Below are 22,474 nucleotides of genomic sequence, written 5' to 3' on the forward strand. Positions count from 1 at the left end.
TACAACTGAATTAAGAAAAATACAAGGTAGTTTAATTCTAGCTGTGGGAATGCTCCCATCTATAAGACAAAAATCCCATCATTCGAGTTGGCCAACTCATTGTTAAGGAATACTGTTGACAGGAGGGAAGGCTACACAAATTCAAGAAGCTCCATTCTTTATTCAATATTCATCTATTTAAAACATCGCTGCAGAGCTCCCCATTCACATATGTTAGAATTTTGAAACATTGAAAGTGTACAGAGCTATCTTCAGGAGAGAAGTTTGCAAACCAATCTCTTCTCAATGCGGCCTGCTTTGAATAATTATCGTTGCTTATGTTAATAATTATTGCTGTTAATATTGATAATTATTGGTGTTAATGAAAAAGCATCATCACCAACTAAAACCATATCTTATAGCATGCCGAGTGTTCTCGATTGTAATGCACGCAATATGACATGTAATTTCAATTCTGGTGACAGTGCTTCATGCATTACAGTACCTTTATTACTTATCGCATAATTAACTCTATTTAGAAGAAATGGGAGCAGTTCTGGTGACATTCTAAGATAATTAAAAGAACTTCTTGGATCTTCCATTATAAATTATTTCAGCAAGGATGCTGAGCAACCGAGCTGACGTCTTTTCTTCATCCAGTCACAAATCGAAACACATTTCTTATTTTTTTCTTATGCAACGATTCCATACAACAAGCTTTAACTCCATCACAACTCGTGCAATGTGCAGCTGCCAAAACTGTCATTTCAGACACAACTCAGGGGAACACAAAACGATGAAACTGAATTTTATACTGGTGTAGCCATGTCTACAGTCATATATGAAACCACTAGCATGCAACTCATTCCACGCAACGAGTGGTGCAACCCAACTTCGTCACGTAAATTATAGGAACTCTACTCATAGCAAGCAGCTTGTTTGTACGAAGTATTACATAATCTCCGCCCTAGGGCCTTTGACATATTTTTGCTGTTTGCAGATGCTTGTGCGTGCACAGTGTTTTTTTTATTGTAAATGGTGCATTTCCTTTGCCACTGAAGTTAGATTTTTTCCCCCTCTCATTTACGTTTTATTGCTGCAGTATCATTCTCCAGTAGCAGGATAGAGTAACATTCTTTGCTAGAGAATCAATTCTTACCAGTCAAAATTGCAAAAATTTAACTGAAAGCTAAGACAATGAAAAATTCCTGGAATTCCGAAAAATTCCCAGGTTTTTCCCGGATTTTCCGGTTGTCCTGGGTCATGTACACCCTGGATGAATTTTTTTAACCATGTTTGAAAGTCACAGAATGCTATTTTTTCTGTCATATTACCAAACACTACTGACATAATTATTAAGAGTGTCTTCTCCGCTCCAGCTATCTGTATTATGTAAATATTTATTACTAACAATATAAAAAAATTCCTTTTTATAAGTTTTTACGAATTATTTACTTGAAAATCTCCATCCGATAACTTTCGAGAATTGCACAAAATACTGTTTGGTTAATGTGTTAGCAGTCAGTGCAAACAAAGTGGGCAATATTTTTCTGTGTAAAGTGTTAAAAATTTTTCAACATTCTGCATATTTCACAACACTGACTTTCTAGTGTAAAATACGCGTGTTGGCAACACTATTTCCAGCACTCTTCTTTTCATAACAAACAAGTGAGAACTTGTACATAAACCATTCTGCATTGTGTTTTGTGTTTGGTTTGAACTTTTTGTTGGTTACAGTGTCAGTGAGGAATACAGTAGTGAAAGAGTGAGATGTGTGGACTATGAAAAAAGACAAAAGTAGATGGTATATAACAAAAGTGAGAAACACTTCACAGTTGTTTGAAATCTGCCAGAGGTACTGCAGAAATATCTTGGTCCTCAAATAACGGTATTAGCATCACATCCATAGTGCAGGATATTTTCAGCAACAGGGCATGGGAAAAGTGCGTGTTATGGGGTAGGCTGTCTCTGTAAACATCTTGCAACAAGATTTAATCTCAAGCACGAAGCTGTTGATGCGAAGAGTGGCCTGCTATTATATGGTGTGGTAGGAATTCAATCAAGTCACCACTGGGTTGCATCCCAATGTGGCACATACATTGCAAGAAGGGTTCTCCACAAAATGCAGCCTGTTACTGTGTGTGTGAAATGCGGAGACCACAGTACACATTCATAGCGAGCCGCTTCATTTCTTGAGTGTACGACAATCAGTGGTGGGTGGGACAGATAATAAGTATCCTTTAGGACACCTCATGGTCCTGATAATGCTTTCAAATGGCCATCATCAAAAGATCAGTGTGCAGTGTTCCCATTTCCCAAGTACTGCTCTTGTTGGATCATCCTTGTCCATGTGCAAATCCAGCTCAGCTATACACGTTCGATGAGAAGCAGATGAGAGGGAGGGGGGACTCTTTTTGACAGTGCAGTGTTGATAGTTACACTGTAGTCAATTTTAATTCATGGAAATTTGGAAATTAATGAAGAAGTAAAATCATGACAGAAGACAATAATAATTTGTGAATAAAATAAACAATTTTTTCAGCCTCCAGTTGTAAGGATTTTTTTTTTTTTTTTTTTTTTTTTTTTGTATTATCTTGCAACTGAAGGCTGAAAAAATTGTTTGTTTTCTGTACATTTCACGATTGCTGTATGCGCTGCATTATGTTAAAGATTTGTAAATTTATGAATAACATTATAAAAAGAAAAATGGATGTAAATATTCTCATATATAAGTCACAAAGCAAACTTTTGTTATAAAATGCTTATGAACAGAATTATGAATTGCTTTCTCACTCACATATACTGTTCTTTTACCAGCCAACAGCAGAATGATTTCATTTAATAATGAAGAAGTACTGAATAGAATTGGAGAGACAAGAAATTGGTGGTACAACTTGACTAAAAGAAGGGATTGGTTGATAGGATACATTTTGAGTCATCAAGGGATCACCAATTCAATACTGGAGGGAAGTGGGGAGGGGGGAAGGGTAAAAATCGTACAGAGATACCAAGAGATGAATACAGCAAGCAGATGTAGGTCAAAGTAGTTATTTGGAGATGAAGAGACTTGCACAGGATACACTAGCTTGGAGAGCTGCACAAAATCAGTCTTTTGGACTGAAGACCACAACAGCAATATACAAACCACAATCTGTGATGGGAATTGGATGCTTTCCTTCACATATTTTCTGAATGTGCCTCACTCACAGCTTCAACATGAACCAAAATAGACAATATTAAGTGAATATTGTGAATATGCATTAGTTCTCATATATAAGTCACAAAGCAGCTGCAGGTTTTACTGTGTAACAACATTCAAGCCATGATTATTGTCTCCATATAACCCCCAACAATTTCTCTGTTAATACAAGGGCAAGTCAATTATTATCCGAAATTTAGTTACTTTTTTTTATTTTGGTAGTACTGTCACTTTACGCTGATGATGCATGCTTTGTTGATTTGTTGTTATATCTTTGCAATTTTCAAGCTTCTAGGTTAGTTTTGTTATCACTACCGTACTGTTAATCATGGCTGCACCGCTGTCTATTTGCACCAAAGAAGAGCAATGTTCAGTGATCCACTTTTTGTGGTTGGAAGGTGTATCAGATGCCGAAATTCATCAAAGACTTTCGGTGCAGTATGGGAACAGTGTTTTTCCACAATGAAGTGTCTACGAATGGATTGAAAAATTCCGAAACTATTGACGAAGTGGCACATTGTCTGCAAATTAGTCACGGTTCTGCCTACAAAATCATCCACAACAGACTTGGGTTTCATAAAGTTAGTGCAAGATGGGACCCAAAACAACTCACACAGTTGCATAAACAAACACGCTTGGACATCTGAAAAAAACATTTGGACCACTGTGGTAACAAAGGGGACAACTACTTAGACAGTATCATTACTGGTGACGAAGTAGGGATCCATCATTATGAGCCGGAGAGTAAACAGCAGAGTATGGAATGCAAACATCCAAATTCGCCACGCAAGAAAAATTTCAAGACCCAACCATCTGCAGGAAAACTGATGCTTACAGTTTTTTGGGGCGCACAGCGTCCAGTACTGGAACATTATGGGGAAAGTAGCACAACAGTAAACAGTGCACGTTACAGTGAGAAGCTAACTGCTAAGCTAAAGCCTGCAGTTCGAAGCAAAGACTGAGGATTGCTGACGAAAGAGGTTGCGCAACAATGCCCGTGTCCGCATACTGCTGCCCACACTGCTGAACCGCTCCAGAAACTCAAATTCGAAGTACTGTATCATCCTCCATATAGTCCCAATCTTGCCCCCCTCTGACTATCACTTGTTTGGTCCACTCAAGTAGGCCTTAAGGGGCTGTCAATTTGCCTCGGATGAAGCAGTGAAAGAAGCGGTTCATTCCTGGCTCGCAGCTCAACTGAGAACCTTCTTTTATGAGGGCATCAGGAAGCTTGTACAACGATGGACCAAGTGCACTGAGACGCAAGGAGACTACACTCCTGGAAATGGAAAAAAGAACACATTGACACCGGTGTGTCAGACCCACCATACTTGCTCCGGACACTGCGAGAGGGCTGTACAAGCAATGATCACACGCACGGCACAGCGGACACACCAGGAACCGCGGTGTTGGCCGTCGAATGGCGCTAGCTGCGCAGCATTTGTGCACCGCCGCCGTCAGTGTCAGCTAGTTTGCCGTGGCATACGGAGCTCCATCGCAGTCTTTAACACTGGTAGCATGCCGCGACAGCGTGGACGTGAACCGTATGTGCAGTTGACGGACTTTGAGCGAGGGCGTATAGTGGGCATGCGGGAGGCCGGGTGGACATAACACCGAATTGCTCAACACGTGGGGCGTGAGATCTCCACAGTACATCGATGTTGTCGCCAGTGGTCGGCGGAAGGTGCACGTGCCCGTCGACCTGGGACCGGACCGCAGCGACGCACGGATGCACGCCAAGACCGTAGGATCCTACGCAGTGCCGTAGGGGACCGCACCGCCACTTCCCAGCAAATTAGGGACACTGTTGCTCCTGGGGTATCGGCGAGGACCATTCGCAACCGTCTCCATGAAGCTGGGCTACGGTCCCGCACACCGTTAGGCCGTCTTCCGCTCACGCCCCAACATCGTGCAGCCCGCCCCCAGTGGTGTCGCGACAGGCGTGAATGGAGGGACGAATGGAGACGTGTCGTCTTCAGTGATGAGAGTCGCTTCTGCCTTGGTGCCAATGATGGTCGTATGCGTGTTTGGCGCCGTGCAGGTGAGCGCCACAATCAGGACTGCATACGACCGAGGCACACAGGGCCAACACCCGGCATCATGGTGTGGGGAGCGATCTCCTACATTGGCCGTACACCTCTGGTGATCGTCGAGGGGACACTGAATAGTGCATGGTACATCCAAACCGTCATCGAACCCATCGTTCTACCATTCCTAGACCGGCAAGGGAACTTGCTGTTCCAACAGGACAATGCACGTCCGCGTGTATCCCGTGCCACTCAACGTGCTCTAGAAGGTGTAAGTCAACTACGCTGGCCAGCAAGATCTCCGGATCTGTCCGCCATTGAGCATGTTTGGGACTGGATGAAGCGTCGTCTCACGCGGTCTGCACGTCCAGCACGAACGCTGGTCCAACTGAGGCGCCAGGTGGAAATGGCATGGCAAGCCATTCCACAGGACTACATCCAGCACCTCTACGATCGTCTCCATGGGAGAATAGCAGCCTGCATTGCTGCGAAAGGTGGATATACACTGTACTAGTGCCGACATTGTGCATGCTCTGTTGCCTGTGTCTATGTGCCTGTGGTTCTGCCAGTGTGATCATGTGATGTATCTGACCCCAGGAATGTGTCAATAAAGTTTCCCCTTCCTGGGACAATGAATTCACGGTGTTCTTATTTCAATTTCCAGGAGTGTATATTAAAAAATGATGTTCTTGTAAGTTTCCTATTGGATTACAATAAAATTTTATAACTGCTTTGTGGATAATAACTGACTTACCCTCGTAATTGTATTAAGGGAATAAACAAACTATGGCAAGGCTGCAGTGATAAGACAGAACTTACTTTGCGGTATCCAGTCAATGGTATACGGATGTCAGGCCCTATCTCCAAGATTATATTCCATGGGTTTGGTTTGACACTCTTCTTTTGCAAGTGCAACAGATGCTCTATTGCATCATTAAAATTGCACACCATAGAATCATTAACCTATAAAAAGAATGACAATAAATTAATATTGACAAACACTGTTGCCGACAACTGTTGAATGAGAATACAGAATTACATGTCACAGTCTTAAAGTAGCCTATACTACAAAACAAGGATGAACACTGCCCATATCCCATCTCCACAGTGGCTTTTTAAGCTAGAAAAAAGAATTCTCTGAGAATTCCAGGTATGGGTGGAAGATGGTGTCATTAAAACCTCCTCATGCATTAACGGGGAGTGGGAGAAGGGGAAGGGGTATACAGCAATAACGACTTCTCTTTCCTCTCAGTTGTCATATATTAGCCATAAGTAGTAGTTTAACAGCAGTTTTTTTAACATCGATAATTTATATGGAATAATATTTCAACACACTTTGAAATATTAAGCATTTTAAAATTTGAGACTTGTAATACTCATTAAAATTAAACAATGGAAACTCCAGGCAGGAGATGCTGGAGTCAGCAGTCATGTGTGCAAGAGGCGTGCTTACTTGTGTGTACGAATGGTGTGTGTCTCTTTTTTTACTAATGAAAGCTTTGGGTGAAAGCATTATGTGTCTTTTAATTGTGCCTGTTTGCAACTTAATGTGTCTTCTTTCTGGTAAGTAGCAACCTGCCATTAAATTAAATTTGAATACTAGGTAAAAAATGGAGACCTTGGGTCAAGCTGCTGGAAAACCATTCTGGAGTGTAATTAGCAGTCTCCGAAACGGAGGTAAGAAGGAAATGACAAGTATTTTGGACAGGTCAGGAAGACTGCTGGTGAATCCTGTTGATGCCATGGGCAGATGGAGGGAATATTTTGAAGAGTTGCTTCAATGTAGGTGAAAATACGATCAGTAATGTTTCAGATTTTGATGTACAATGGGACAGGAATGATGATGGAAATAGGATCACATTTGAGGAAGTAGAGAAAATGGTCAATAGATTGCAGTGCAATAAAGCAGCTGGGGTGGATGAAATTAAGTCGGAACTCATCAAATACAGTGGAATGTCAGGTCTTTAATGGCTACACAGGATAATTGAAATGGCGTGGGAGTCGGAACAGGTTCCATCAGACTGGACGAAAGCAGTAATCACACCAATCTTTAAACATGGAAACAGAAAAGATTGTAACAACTGCAGAGGTATCTCTTTGATCAGCGTTGTAGGTAAAATGTTCTCAGGTATTGTTGAAAGGAAAGTGTGAGTATTAGTTGACGACAAATTGGATGAAAATCAGTGTGGGTTTAGGCCTCTTAGAGGTTATCAGGACCAGATCTTTAGCTTACGGTAAATAATGGAGAAGTGTTACGAGTGGAACAGGGAATTGTATCTATATTTTATAGATCTAGAAAAGGCATAAGACCGGGTTCCTAGGAGGAAGTTATTGTCCGTTCTACGTGATTATGGAATAAGAGGCAAACTTTTGCAAGCAATTAAAGGTCTTTACATAGATAGTCAGCCAGCAGTTAGAGTCGACGGGGTAAGACAAGGCTGCAACCTGTCTCCACTGTTGTTCATATTATTTATGGATCATATGTTGAAAACAATAGAATGGCTGGGTGAGATTAAGATAGGTGAACACAAAATAAGCAGTCTCGCATATGTGGATGACTTAGTTGTGATGGCAGATTCTATATCAAGTCTGCAAAGTAATATTACAGAGCTAGATCAGAAATGTAAGGACTATGGTATGAAGATTAGCACCTTCAAAACGAAAGTAATGTCAGTGGGAAAGAGATATAAACAGATTGAGTGCCAAATAGGAGGAACAAAGTTAGAACAGGTGGATGGTTTCAAGTACTTAGGATGCATATTCTCACAGGATGGCAACATAGTGAAAGAACTGGATGTGAGGTGTAGCAAAGCTAATGCAGTGAGTGCTCAGCTACGATCTCCTCTCTTCTGCAAGAAGGAAGTCAGTACCAAGACTAAATTATCTGTGCACCGTTCAATCTTACGACCAATTTTGTTGTATGGGAGCGAAAGCTGGGTGGATTCAGGTTACCTTATCAGTAAGGTTGAGGTTACGGATATGGAAATAGCTAGAATGTTTGCAGGTACTAGTAGATGGGAACAATGGCAGGAGGGTGTGCACAATGAGGAAATCAAAGAAAAACTGGGAATGAACTCTGTAGATGTAGTAGTCAGGGCAAAAAGGCTTAGATGGTGGGGTCATGTTATACGCATGGGAGAAGCAAGGTTACCCAAGAGACTCATGGGTTCAGCAGTAGAGGGTAGGAGGAGTCGGGTAGACCAAGGAGAAAGTACCTGGATTCGGTTAAGAATGATTTTGAAGTAATAGGCTTAACATCAGAAGAGGCACCAATGTTAGCACTGAATAGGGGATCTTGGAGGAATTTTATAAGGGGGACTATGCTCCAGACTGAACGCTGAAAGGCATAATCAGTCTTAAATGATGATGATGGTAAAAAATGCAGTATTCCATGAGATTTTATGAAATTCTGTGAGATTTCCCTGAATTTGCCAGGTAAAATCTAATTATCTGCGAATTTCAGGTTTTCCAGAAGAATCACCACCCTGATCTCCCTCATACAGAAAATAAGCCATCTCATTCCCATTTAATAACGCCAGGGTGCATAAATTTTCTTGTCATTCATAGATATACAACTGTGTATCTTTGGGAACAATTTTAGTGACAGCCTCTTATTCTGCCACAAAAGGACCTGCTGGTTTAACACAGCGAAACCTCGCTTAACAAGCACTTCCCATAATGCGCGATTTGCGTAACAAGCAAATCAAACTGTAAGAAAATTACTCGCTTATCAAGCGATGTTTTGTATAACGACTGAGGAGGATTTAGTGTGACGTCACCAGCTGTTTGCGCGCGACAGGGGGAAATGTTCAACAATATGAACACCTTTGATTGTCGGCAGTGTCATATGAACAATGTCTTTAGTACAGCCTGCAGTCTGGGTATAGCACTCTTTCTGTTACTATCTTAGCACAGCTTAGGATCACACATTTTTGTGGACTTGTGTTCACAGAGTGCTTTTTTGTGTGCACATTTTAATAATTGTCATAGAAATGTCCCAAATGTAAAGCTGCATGACCTTAGACATGAAACACGCGAATGTGGTGTGAGCATTGCTGATTTAGCATGCACATAAAAACGGTCTGCGTCAACTGTTTGCCCTATCCTCAAGAACAAGGAGATAGATGCTTCAAAGGGAGTAACAAGAGTATCGAAACAATGGTTCCACATTCTGGATGATGTCAGAAGATTGCTCTTGATACAGATAAATGAAAAGCAATTGCAAGGGGACAATATTAACGAAACATCATTTGTGAGAAGGTGAGAATGGTTTTCACTGACCTCATTAAGATGATGCCAGGATTATTACCGGCCGAAGAAGTGTTTAAGGGAAGTCATGGATGGTTTGAGAATTTTAAGAGAAGAACTGTCATCCACAGCATTGTGAGGAACGGCGAAGCAGCTATCTCTGACTCAAAGACAGCAGAGAACTTCAGCAGCAATTCACGATGCTCGTAGATTCTCAGGCTTATCTGTCACATCAGGTTTTTAATTGTGATGAGATGGGTCTATTCTAGAAAAAGATGCAGAAATGTACCTTTGTAACAGTAAAGGAGAATGCACTGCCCGGTCACAAGCCAATGAAATAGTGTCTCACACTGCTATTCTATGCCAATGCAAGCGGTGATTTGAAAATCGAACCACTGCTTGTTTACCATTCACAAACTTCAGAGGTCTTCAAGAAGAACACGTTAAATGTGATGTGGAGGTTCAACAACAAGGCTTGGGTGACACATGATCTTTTTTGTGACTGGATCAATGAAATCTTTGGTCCTTCAGTGAAAAATCTTCACTTGAGATGAATCTGCCACTTCGTGGCTTGCTTGTTATGGTCAACTCTTGCCCATTCTCCAGGCCTACAAGACTGCCTTCTTGAAGAATTTCTGCGCATCAAGATCCAATTTCTGCCTTCCAAACACCACTCCAATACACTAGCCTATGGACCAGCAGGTTATTGCTAACTTTAAGAAGCTCTGCACTGAAGCACTCTTCGAGTACTGTTTTGAATTGACTGAAGCTACCGAACTCACTCTCAGAGAGTTTTGGAAATATCGCAACAACATTGTTGCCTGCATAAAGATGATTGAAAAGGTATGGGAAGAGGTTACCAAGAGAACTCTCACTTCTGCTTGGAAGAAGCTTTGGCCGGAATGCATTGTCAAATGTTACTCTGAGGCATTTGAATCAGTACCTATGGAAACTGTAGTCAACCAGACTGTGTATCTGGCCAAGAGCATGGGACTAGAACAATGATGGATAACAATGATATTGATGAGGTTATGGAAGATCACAGCCAAGAAATGGCCACTGAAGAGCTTAGAGAATTTCAGGGTGTTTCACACCAGGAAGCTCTGGAGCGGACTACTTCTTCTTCTTCTTCTTGTTCTTCTTCTTCTTCTTCTTCAGAGGAGGAGGAGGAGGAGGAGGAGGAGGAGGAGGAGGAGGTGGAAGCGGTAACAGCGAAGCAGCAATCTTCTGACACAATAAGAGAAATCCTGAAAGCCTGGGAACCGGTAGATTGAAAATCACCAACCCAATAAAGCAGTTACTACACATGCTACGAATTTATTTTGTGACAATGCTGTGTCATATTTTCACCAAGTGTTGAAGCATTGGCAGAAACAAATGACTATAGATAGCTTCCTGGCAAAAAAGAATTAGTTATGTATCATGAATAATGAAGTATATAATACTGCATGTATAATTTTCTTGGAATAAATGGTATGAATAAGTTAAAAGTTTTAGTACTTTCTCTGCATGGAATGCATTGCCGTATTTTACATTAATTTATATGGGCTAAATTGTTTTGCTTAACGAGTGTTTCACTCTACAAGTAAGATTCTGGAACGAATTATGCTCGTCATGCTAGGTTCTACTGTAATTACATATCTGTATAGCTTCATGTGTGTGTGTGTGTGTGTGTGTGTACTAAGGTTCAGATTTCCCTTCCCTTTCGGCAGTAACTGTTCCTGCGCTTGGTTATCTGCTGTCTCAGTTCTTTGGAGGATTTTTTCTCCTTTTCTGTGACTTGAGTGTAACCTCTCTCATCCATTTCTTAATATTACTTCTGTATGTAGTTCTCTTGTGTATAGTGCCCTGATATTACCAGATTAGGTTGGGTGTCCTCTGACACTGTCAAGGTATCTGGTATTTGAATGGTGAGGACAGAGACTCCGTAGTACATCAGTATCCCTTTTGTCAATCCACTTGGGTGCAAGTGTTCTACATGGCCACAAAAGTTCACGAGTTGTTTCATTATGACGTCACTCACGGGTTTACTGAGACGTTACACCACCACATTGCTCCACATCTTCCACCCGTCATACTACTTTTCTGATGAATCAGCATTCTCTGAACTCCAGTGTGATAATTATTTGTTTGTAATTTCTGCTACCAGACACTTTTAATTTATTTTATGTTTAATCTAACATAATACAACGCATTTTGAACATGTTCTATTCATCACCAAGCATGCATGCATGCATGCATGCATGCATGCGTTACTTAAAAATAAATTTTCTTAAACTAAATTAACCTAGAACTGTTTGCCCATTGTTCACTATTGTAGTGGCTGGTGTGGCATTTGGGGGGGAGGGGGCCAGTGGATGGCCAGATATCGATGTCAGTTACATCTTCTGCTGATTTTTCCTGTTATTGGATATGTATGACATCACAGCCTGTATAGGATGCAGACAGATTTGCATCACTTGTACGTTGCAAAAATCGTGTCAAAGGCTTTTTGTGACAGTTGATCACTTGCAAATTTATCCTCTCGTAGTACCAATGACCTAAAATAACTGTACTGTGGTGACAGATTTTGACATTTCTGCTAATATTTCTATTATCATGGAGTTCAGTGATAGAGCGATAGCCCTGTATGCCATTTCCAATTTAACAATGTGAGCCTTACTTTCCTCTTTTTCTCTGATGTCCTCTGCAATGATTTCATTGAGGTACTTAAGTTTTTGAATCGGATAATATGGCCAAATTCAGTGTCAAGGACGGTGGCACTCATATCAGTCATAAATCCTGACTTTTCAAAGGAGATTTGCAACCGTCTTTTTCTGTTCATTTCTTCAGAATTTCAACGTGGGTGCACGCTGTATCACTGTTTGTGGAGAGTATGGCCGAGTCATCAGTAAATGCCAAACAGTCAATACTGACATTTTGCCTCTTGCTTTTTCCTAACTTTATGCCACGGTCACATCATGGCTTGCTCCATGTGGCATTCTATTATGACTTTCTCTAGAACCTGGTTAAAGAACATAGGTGATACACTGTCTCCTATTTGCACACCTATTTTGATACCAAATAGATCTAAAGTCTCTTCCAGAATTTCTCCTTGGACTGAGTGTCAATAAGCATCTGTTTGATGCGAACATGTTAAAAATATTTATTAATTAAATGAATCAACAAGTTTACTGTTACCAGTCACTGTTTATTGATTTCCAAAACGTATTTCAAAGGTTTAAACGTGTCGTGGAGATAAATAAACAATGACTGGTAACAGTAAACTTGTTTCATTTAATGTCAATAACAGTCATGGTAAAGCCTAACCTAAAATGTCCGCATTTAAAATATTTATTAATCACAGAATGCAGCCTTTCATTGCCAGTATTTGCATTTTAGTGATATATTATGTCCTAAACCAATAAAACAAATATCACCAATAAGTATTAAACATCTGTGTTTAATTAACCATTAGAAATGAGACACACAGATTGGGAAAGAGGGGGGTAAGCGTGGGGACAGGTTGGCAGGACTGCAGCTTTAAACAAGTAATTTTTGGACAATATGGCTTTCTTACATGCCATAATTGCAGCCTGAGACTCTACTTTCTTTTTTTGAAATTTCTGTTATCAAAAGTTTTGAAATACCATGCGGTGATTCTATGTCAAGTGGTCTATGGGTCCCAACTCTACCATCCCTGAGTTTGTTCAAGTTTTACGTGTAGGTTTGCTAAACAACCAAAGGAAACTATGAAACTTTTCAGCTCACAAGCTTTAATGCTTTTCTCACAAACTCGATTCAGTGTCTCATCATTAGATATTTGATGTATCCATCTAATCTTCGACATTCTTCTATAGCACTGTATTTTAAATGCTTCTATTCTTTCCTCCCCTGAACTGTTATTGTCCAAGCATCACTTCTATACATAACTACATTCCAGACAAATACCCTGTCTCTTTCTCAGAAAGGCTTTTCTTGTTACTGCCAGGCCAAGTTTTGTATCCACTCTGTTTCAGCTGTTATCAGTTATTTTACTGCCCAAACAGTAACATGGACTAACTACTTTTAGTGTTGTATTTCTAAATCTAATTCCCTCAGCATCACCTGGTTTAATTTGACTACATTCTGTTGCCCTCATTTTATTTTTGTCAATATTAATGTCAGAAGCTCTTTTAGAGACACTATCTATTCTGCTAGCCAGATATTCCAAGTCGTTTGCCATCTCTAGAATTACAGTGTCATAGCCAAACCTCCCTGAACTTTAATTCTATTTCCAAACATTTCCTTGGTTTCCAAGCTGCTAGTTCAATATACAGATGGAATAACATTGGGGATATGCTCCAATTCTATCTGACTTTCTTTCCTCAACTACCACTTCCTTTCCAAATTCTTTAATTCTTATAACTGCAATCTGGCTTCTGTACAAGTTGTTTCCATTGAGTTTCAAAAAGTGCATTCCAGTCACATTGTCAAAATCTTTTTCCTAAACCTATAAATGCTAAAACCAAAGGTTTCCATTTCTTCAGTCTATCTTCTAAGATGATTCGTAGGGTCAGCACTGCCTCGTGTGTTCCTACATATCTCGGGAATATATATTGCAAAGAAATGGAATAGTTTTGTTACAGGAAGCCTCCCAAGGATCTTAATAACTCCGAGGGAATGTGCATTTCTCCAAGTACCTTGTTTCGACTTGGGTCTTTCAGTTCTTTGTCACATTCTGCATGCAGTAGGCTATCATATCTTCTTTCTATTCTTCATCAACCTCCTCTTCTCATTCCATGATATTGTCTTCAGGTTCATTTCCCTTGTATAGCTCTTGTACACATTTTTCAATTTTCTGTTTTCTCTCAGTGCTGACTTGTGACTTGAGCTCTTAATATCCATACTGACAATTCTCTTTTCTTTAATTTCTCTAAAGGTTGGTGCATAGGTTTGTAGCATTTTGTTGATATTCTGGTTGCTATGGGATTATTACTCAATTGATATTTTTTATTTGTAGTTCACTGTTGTTTTTTCGGTTTACGTATTGTCATTTTGTCATTTGGAGATACTGGGTGGAGATGTGGATGCTAGAAAATGGGAGTGTCAAGTGGAGAAATCAAAACATTTCCGACATTCTTCTTTTTGAGATCAATACAGGAGTTGACAGTAACAGAAGCAACCAGAAACGTTTGTGATGTGCATGGGAATAATGCCAATGGACAGAGCATGGCAAGAAAATTATTTTATTGTTTTAAGGAGGATTGTTTTGACATTAGTGACTCTCCACGCTCAAGAAGACCTTCATTGTTTGATGAAGATTGTTTAAAGACATTAATCCACAATGATCCATGTCAGTGTACCCAAGAACTGGCAAATGCAATGAACTGTGATTATAATTACACCATTCTGCAACATTTGCATGCAATGCGGAAGATTCCAAAATTGGACACATGGGTACTACATGCTCTACGCCAAAATCACAAAAATCAGAGGGTAGCTGTATGTGCATCTCTGTTTACTTGTCCCCAATCGGCTTGTGACCAACACCAACCATTACTGATAAGAAATGATGTCTTTATGCTAAAATTAGGAAAAGAAAAGAATCGTTGAGCCCAAACAAAGCAACAACTACCTGAACAAAGACCTGTGTGTATTCACAAAGAACACTGTTATGCATCTGATGGAACAGCACTGGTATGGTGTACTATGAATTACTTCCTGAGGTGTAAACATGACTGGTCACATTTATTGTCAACAGCTGAAACATTTTGCATATGCAATCCAAGGACAACGAAGAAAACTGTGTGAAGTAATGTTACTCCATGGTAACACTTGCCATCATTCTGTTAGACTGACAAAAATGCCATACAGGAGTTGGTTGGAAATTCATTCAGCTCCCACCTTATTCATTCCGCCCCCTCCTTATTCACCTGATCTTGCACCATCTGATTTTCACGGTTTCTGTGCTCTATCAAACAACCATCAATTTACTTCCTTTCTGATGAAAATGTGTTCTGAACATGACTAGATGATTTCCTCGCATCAACAAAACGTGACTTCTAGAGCCGTGGAATCGAAAAGTTACTCTATTGTTGGCGGACTATTGTAGATCGTGAAGGAGAATATATTAATGATGATGAAAGTCTCTGTTATGTGTATCTTTGGTTTTTATTAAACATGTGGAATAATGCTACGAACTTATGCACTAACTTAGTATGTTTATCATATTCGCATATACCTCTAAAGCTTTGCATTTCTCTCCTCCAGCTATTCCTGTCTTGCAATTTTGTGCCCTCTCCCTGGGAACTGTTAACCTCACATAAATTAGACCAAACAAAATGTTAGGATGTGAGCTGTTGTGTGTGGTTCATTATCCAAATAACTTGCAGTCTTCCAAAGAATAACTGCACATACACAGCTGTCTTGCACCTCATTTCAGCTAACACCACACTGGCTGTTCACCTTATGGCCAGAATATACGAGCCCATGGGGCTACACCTGTGTGAATTCTGTCAGTCAATTTGCCCATTACATGTGGCTCATAGTCACGCATCACGCGTCCCCTATGTCAGTCAGATATCACTCACAGTGAGAACTACAGGTGACTCCCTCTCATCCTTGGGTCTGCATGATCTGCCCTGTCTTTCTTTTTAACCTTTCCCAACCTATTGCCATGTAGTGTTATCTCTTTTACTTTTATGTGACAAGATTGGAGACCGCTGTATGTTAGTGTTGTTCGTTTTTGGTCTTTTTACCAGGCCTGGTGGGATATATAAGGCACTTGAACAGTGTCAGATGTTGATTGATTGTTTTGAAGGATGTGGAGATGCCGCATACATGTGTGAGACAGCTCTATCAGCACCTGACCGATTGAAAGGGACCTCACTGTGGGTTTCCATTTGGCCCAATTGTGCAAAATATCCACACATGCGAGGCATTTGGATGTGACTCAGGCCCAGTGCTGAACTGGGAGATGGGCACAGGCCTGCTCTTAGTCCAGGTTCTAGTAGACCAAATTCCATAATAATAATAAATAAAAAATCTCTGATTTATCCCATATAATCCAGTTAAAAAGTATACTTTACTTTTTCCCATGCGAAAATACGCTTTTCCCGAGCTATGTGACAGTAGGCTTTCCATAGATTTTCCCTCAGAACTGTAAAACTTATCAATCGTTTGAATGGCGTTAACATTTTATACACTGGCATAGAACTTCCTAGCACTTTGGATGAGGGGAGGGTGGGAGAGGAGTTTTGGAAAGACCTTTGATGTGCAGGACATACACAGCATATTTTCATATTATGAAAGTATAAATTCGAATTTCACCAAACACAGCATATTAGTTTCCAGAGCATTGAAATCGAGATTGCGATGCCATTTTGTGAGCCAATCATATCTTATGCCACGTGATCTCACCAGCTGACGACAGCAGAGCGTAAGACACATGTTGTAGTCAGCCAACAGCAAGATCACTGTTAAGTAGTGCAGCACACTAAGAGGAAAAGTTACCGGTTTACATTAATACACAAAGTGTACCTACAAGGAAAACTAAGCTTTCAAATATAATATTGGTCTGGAAGATTAATAAGCTACTAGAGAAACTAAGGTTTCACATGTAATATTGATCTTTTTATTTGCGTGTGTTATTCTTTAACATCTCACACAAATGTGCCAGTAAATTTAAAATAATGACATGAATGTCTGGTTTTCTGGGCTCGAAATTCTTCTAAGTCGCTAGTCCTCAAAATGTTAAGTTTTAAACAAGAGTCAAACACTCTGTTATTTAATAAATTCATCACATATTCTCACATGTAACACAATTCATCTTCCGTGAAAGGAAATTTACTTTGAAAGTAATGCCTTTCAAACCATCATTCGCAATACTTTCCCGAGACTGTTAGAAATAGGTTTGTTTTAGCAGTTGCCAGAGAGTGTCAGAAAACAGGCATTATTGCACATGCGCAACTGCGGTGATGTAAGAAGCCCGCATGTTTGTATGTATAAAACATGAAGAGATCTTACATTATGCCATAACAGGAACAGGACATCAGAGGATACTCAAAGAGCCTCAGAATTTTGTAAAAAGTACTAAAATGCATAATTTGGTTTGAAGTGCACATTGGTTTGTCCAGATTCACAATGAAGTATGTCCCACCTGATATTAAGCTTTTCAGTATGGTTTCTGGGATGTATATTTTGTTGGAGTACCACTAATGTACTATCACGAGTTTGATTCGTTATTATGGCATAATGCCATAAAAGGCAGAAGATGAAAATGTGGACTTAAAATTCAGTGAACAACTGGAACTAGCCAATACTGTGGAATGAAACACTTTGTTTGTTTGCCTCAGCGGAAAGATTAATACAGCCAAATGTCTTTAGCAAACTGACAAAAACAACTTCATTGTTCTGCAAGGCAATTAATGCTCGACTGCCAAAAATGTGGAAATAAAATAAAATCAGAAAACTGAAACTAATAATATATTTTTGCCTTCCATAATTATGTGAATGTATTTTTATTCACTTGATAGGGCCTGGCCACAGAAATCTGTTTTGTTTTCATTTGGTGTGGAAGCTGTAAACAAAGAGGAAACAGCAGAATCGCTTAACATAAACATGGGTCATGTGGAGACTAACCCCCTTCTCACTACAACTCAGACAACACTGTGCATGTGCAAATCTGGCAGCTACGGCGAGCGAGAAAAAATTTTTTCTCGTTAACGTCTGGCTGTTTGCTGCTATTGACGATACAGCTAACAGCCACATTTCAAGTAGCTGGAAAGTACTGCTCATATGCAAGTCAACTGCGCATGTGCACGAGCGTGCTGCAATTGCTCAAACAAACTTAATGTAAACAGCTGTGATGTCACATTAATAGAAAGCAGTTTACTGTTACAAAGTATTGCATAGTTTTGTGCATTCTGGTGTTTTTTTGTTGTACATGGCACATTTACTTTGTAATTAAGTTTTATTTATTTTTTCTCTCGTTTATGTTTAACTGATGCAGTATTATTCTCCAGTAGCAGGATACAGTAGCATTCTTTGCAAGAGTATCAGTTCTTACCAGTCAAAACTACAAAAATTTAACTGAAAACTAAAACAATGAAGAATTCCCAGAATTCCGAAAAATTCCCAGATTTTTCCTGGTTTTTCCTGTGTTTTTCCCGCATTTGCCGGTTGTCCCGGGTCATGTACAGCCTTGATCCAGATATTGTGCACCAATCAAATTGTAATCCCTTCACTTTGGCACCTGCCATCTGACAAGGAACCTCTTGAGTGTGAGGTCACAAATTCAATCTTTAGTAAGGCTCATTTGAAAGTATTGTATTAACAATTACCAGCTGCTCATGACTCACCATGCTTTAGGAGGGCAACAGAAAATGAGTGTCCCAAGGCATAGCACTCAGCCTTCTATGGGATGCATGTATTATACCCCACAAAATGGTCATAATTGACATCCAAGAAATGTTCAAAACCAACCATTAAATTGCACAATGCCTGGACAACAATGGTGGGCCACACTAATTGCAAAGATTCACTCCATCAAGATTGAAGACGAACTCCTTGGGAGTTACATACCATGCAGGATGTTCAGCTAGGTATCCGCTCTTAAGGAATGCATACAGAATCATATCGCTGTAATGGGGTGACGAGAACTGGCGGAATAGGAGGGCATGCAACCAAATGTGAAACAGTCTATCGTGGAGCTTATCAAGAAACTGGCTATCCTTTAAGCCACTGCTGCAGATAGTGCGATAAATAATATGTTTCACAGGCACAGAAAAAACAAACCCTGAGAGGTTGAATTTGTCCAATTTTTCCAAATGGTATGAACTGCAATGTCACACATTTTATAGGAGGAATAGTTTGCTTGAAAGGAGTATGATTTTTCTATGCAGACCAGGAATCTAGCAAAAGCAAGTTATTCTGAGCAGCTATTGGGCAAAAGCAATGCTCATACCATAGCTGTAGTTCCCTTACTTCCGTTTTCCCTCTCTTACTTGCTGTGATGTACACATTCCCTACGCCCTTGTGAGATCACGCACATCATAGGAAGTGGAGCACTTCCGGCTTCTCGCAGAACAATAAATAACTTTCCAGCCAATTTACCACCCAGATTAACAGTCGCCATAACTGAATATGAAAGTGTTAAGGCACTGATATCAGTTTATTTCGATACAACTCTCTTGGCACCTCTAATTTTCAGGGTTCCTTTCATATGCATTTCCTCTTCAAATCCCAATTGGTCCAAGTTAAAAAAAAGTCCTTACTCAATGATGAGATAAGTCTGTTTATCTCAACTACAAATTTTTGGGCAGATTCCATAGTTTACTGGGTATTGGCAAGATGACATTTTGTTTGAAATTTTGTTATCTTACGTCTTCCAATTCTGTTGTACTCTTTGAAGCTAGGAACTGCTTCCATTGCAATCACTGTAATCTATGTTGCGCACAATTTGATCTGCTTAATGTAGCAGGTCACTATCAAACATATCCTGTAAATTGCATTAGGCATCCTTGAAATGCGCAAAAACCAGTTTTTGTAAAAAGTGTGCCACGTCATCCCTTGAATATCCGTAGTTTTTCTTATGCACTTCACCGTCATATACTTGCAGACTTATTAGAAATCTGTTTACAGTTGTTTTTTTACAATACTGTAGATAATCTTCCACATACATAATTATGTTTAGTAACCACTGTTTGGACAATGATTGTCCTTTACTAAACTTCATCAGAGACGAGGTTTGTGGCTGCCTGTGCAACAAGGACGACAAACTACACAGCACAACACCTGTTTCAATATTACTTTCGCGTGTTAAGCACCTATCATCATTATCATATTCCCCATGTACACTGTCTGCACAGTTGAGTGCATACAACACCAAATGGTCTACTGACTCATTTTGCAGAAATGCTTATATTTTATCTGCCATGTCTTTCTCACTCTGCAAAATTCCTTGGGTTCCTTTCTGACTAAATGTCAACCTCGGCAGCAGTTGTAGATATACTGTAATGTTTGCTTCATTTATCGTTGCCATTGCTCTGCGTTTTATCAACACCACTAGCACTCTAGCAACACTAAGATGAAGAGAGGAGTTAAAAATGACTACACGTCAATCCCAGTCGACCAAGGAGAAGGCAGCTAAAAAGAGGGGCGTAGTGAAAGCTCGGTAAAATATGCCATTGAGAAATGGAGGTCTCAAACTAAAAATTAAATGGCCCTTGCCATATTGCTACGACAGATAAAAAGTAAAACGCGATTGACAGCCTTCATGTCATTCACTAAAACGGCTTATAACGCAAGACGGCAAACACAAACAGAACGTAAGGGGTTAAAAAAAAAAAAAAGGGTATTCTGTCAGGAAATGGCAGACTGTCAAAAGCTGAGCACAATGTGTGCAAAGTGATGGGGGAGTGCCACTGAACAAATGGCAATGGCTAAAAAGACAGAGCCCGATATGCAACCTAGCTAAAACGATCTCCTCAAGGTGAGAGGGTCGAGAGGAGGTTGTCAGAGCCACTGGGAGAAGCTTAATAACCTGGGGCTTGTTCCCACAAAGGGAGGACCAGTGGTGACACCAAAGTGACACCACCTACTGAGAGAAGGTAACACAGAGATCATCGGAGGGAATGTAAGGCAGAAGTACGAGGACTGGAGCCTTGGCCGCAGCATTGGTGGCCTTGTTTCCTACAGTTCAACTGTGCTCCATACCCTCACCATCAGATACTTCAATTCCTGCCCAATGTTATCATTAGTACCAATATTGTTCTCGCACGGTACTGAAACATGATGCAATAAATTATAAATTTAAAAAGGCCGAGGGTGCAGATCTAATATCTCTCCACAAGCCAACGTTCCCATATACGACAAAATGTCAACCCTAAACTAATCTTGAGCAGACTATAATACCAGGTGCTTATAAATGTATATCGGGGTTTTAACGCTTTATAATATTTATTACATTAAACTTATAGTTATAAATGATATGTCAAATGAAAGAGCAACTCAGATAGTTTCACCAAGATCCTTATAAATGGCACACATCAAGTCTATAGTTGAATTTATGGGCCTTTCTTTTTTGGTGAACCTACTGTAACTGGCACATCTTACCTTGATAAACTAGAGCAATGGTTCTTCCCTCAGTTGGAATAAGATGAGGCAGAGAACTTCATTTTCCAGCAAGATGGTGCACCACCTTACTGGCATACCGAAGTACGCGATTGGTTGAACTTCACTGTAGCCTTGTGCTGCATAGGCTGCAAGGGGCCCAATGACAGGGCTTGCTTTGCATGGCCTTCACATTCACCCGATCTAACGCCATGCAATTTTTCCTTTTGGGCTTCATCAAGGATTGTATGTACATGCCTTCACTACCAGCAGACCTCCCTGAATTAAGAAACCGGACTGAAGCAGCTGTTGCTACAATCACTGAAGACACACTTATCAACGTTTGGGAAGAACTCGGGTATAAATTTGATGTGTGCCATGTGACAAATGGTGCTCACATTGAACATTTATAAGGTTCTTGGTAAAACTGTTTGAGTTGCTCTTTCATTTGACATATCATTTATAACTGTAAGTTTAGTAAAATAAATATTATAAAGCATTAAAACCTCGATATTCATTTGTAAACATGCTGTAAATAGAGTTGAATACAATTTAGGACTGCTGGCTTAAAAAGGAATATTATTGTAGGTAAAGGATAAGTTTTTTTTTCAAGTAGCTGTTCGAAGAGGAAGAGTACCTGTCTGTATCTTCACAAGAGACAGATTTCTGGGAAGTTTCAAGGTTTAATTATATTGGATTTATTGAACGCTACAGATATGGTAGCATTAAAATATGCACAATGTAAAAAACTTTGAAACCTGGTAGAAACTTGCAATATTAGAAGGCTCATCATATCTGGTGGGACTGGTAACTATTGGATATTTTCCCAACAGCTGGTGCAATAGTTTATGCCATATTATATACATTCTTCTCATTTTTTAATTGTGTTAAGCATTCAATAGACTTAAGCACTCACCTGCATATGGTTTGCGACATAACATCATATAAA

At 39.9% G+C, this 22,474-nt stretch overlaps 1 protein-coding gene across 1 annotated transcript in view; it reads right to left on the reverse strand.

The window, feature by feature from the left end:
• Window positions 1–22,474, reverse strand: part of LOC126291467 (uncharacterized) — a 2,161,958-nt gene that overhangs the window by 67,010 nt on the left and 2,072,474 nt on the right. Inside the window, exon 30 of the mRNA XM_049984978.1 lies at window positions 6,025–6,168. Within this exon, the coding sequence (XP_049840935.1) occupies window positions 6,025–6,168 (144 nt within the window). The remainder of the gene's footprint in view (window positions 1–6,024; window positions 6,169–22,474) is intronic.

This window comes from Schistocerca gregaria, chromosome 9 (assembly GCF_023897955.1).
Source record: "Schistocerca gregaria isolate iqSchGreg1 chromosome 9, iqSchGreg1.2, whole genome shotgun sequence".
NCBI lineage: Eukaryota > Metazoa > Arthropoda > Insecta > Orthoptera > Acrididae > Schistocerca > Schistocerca gregaria.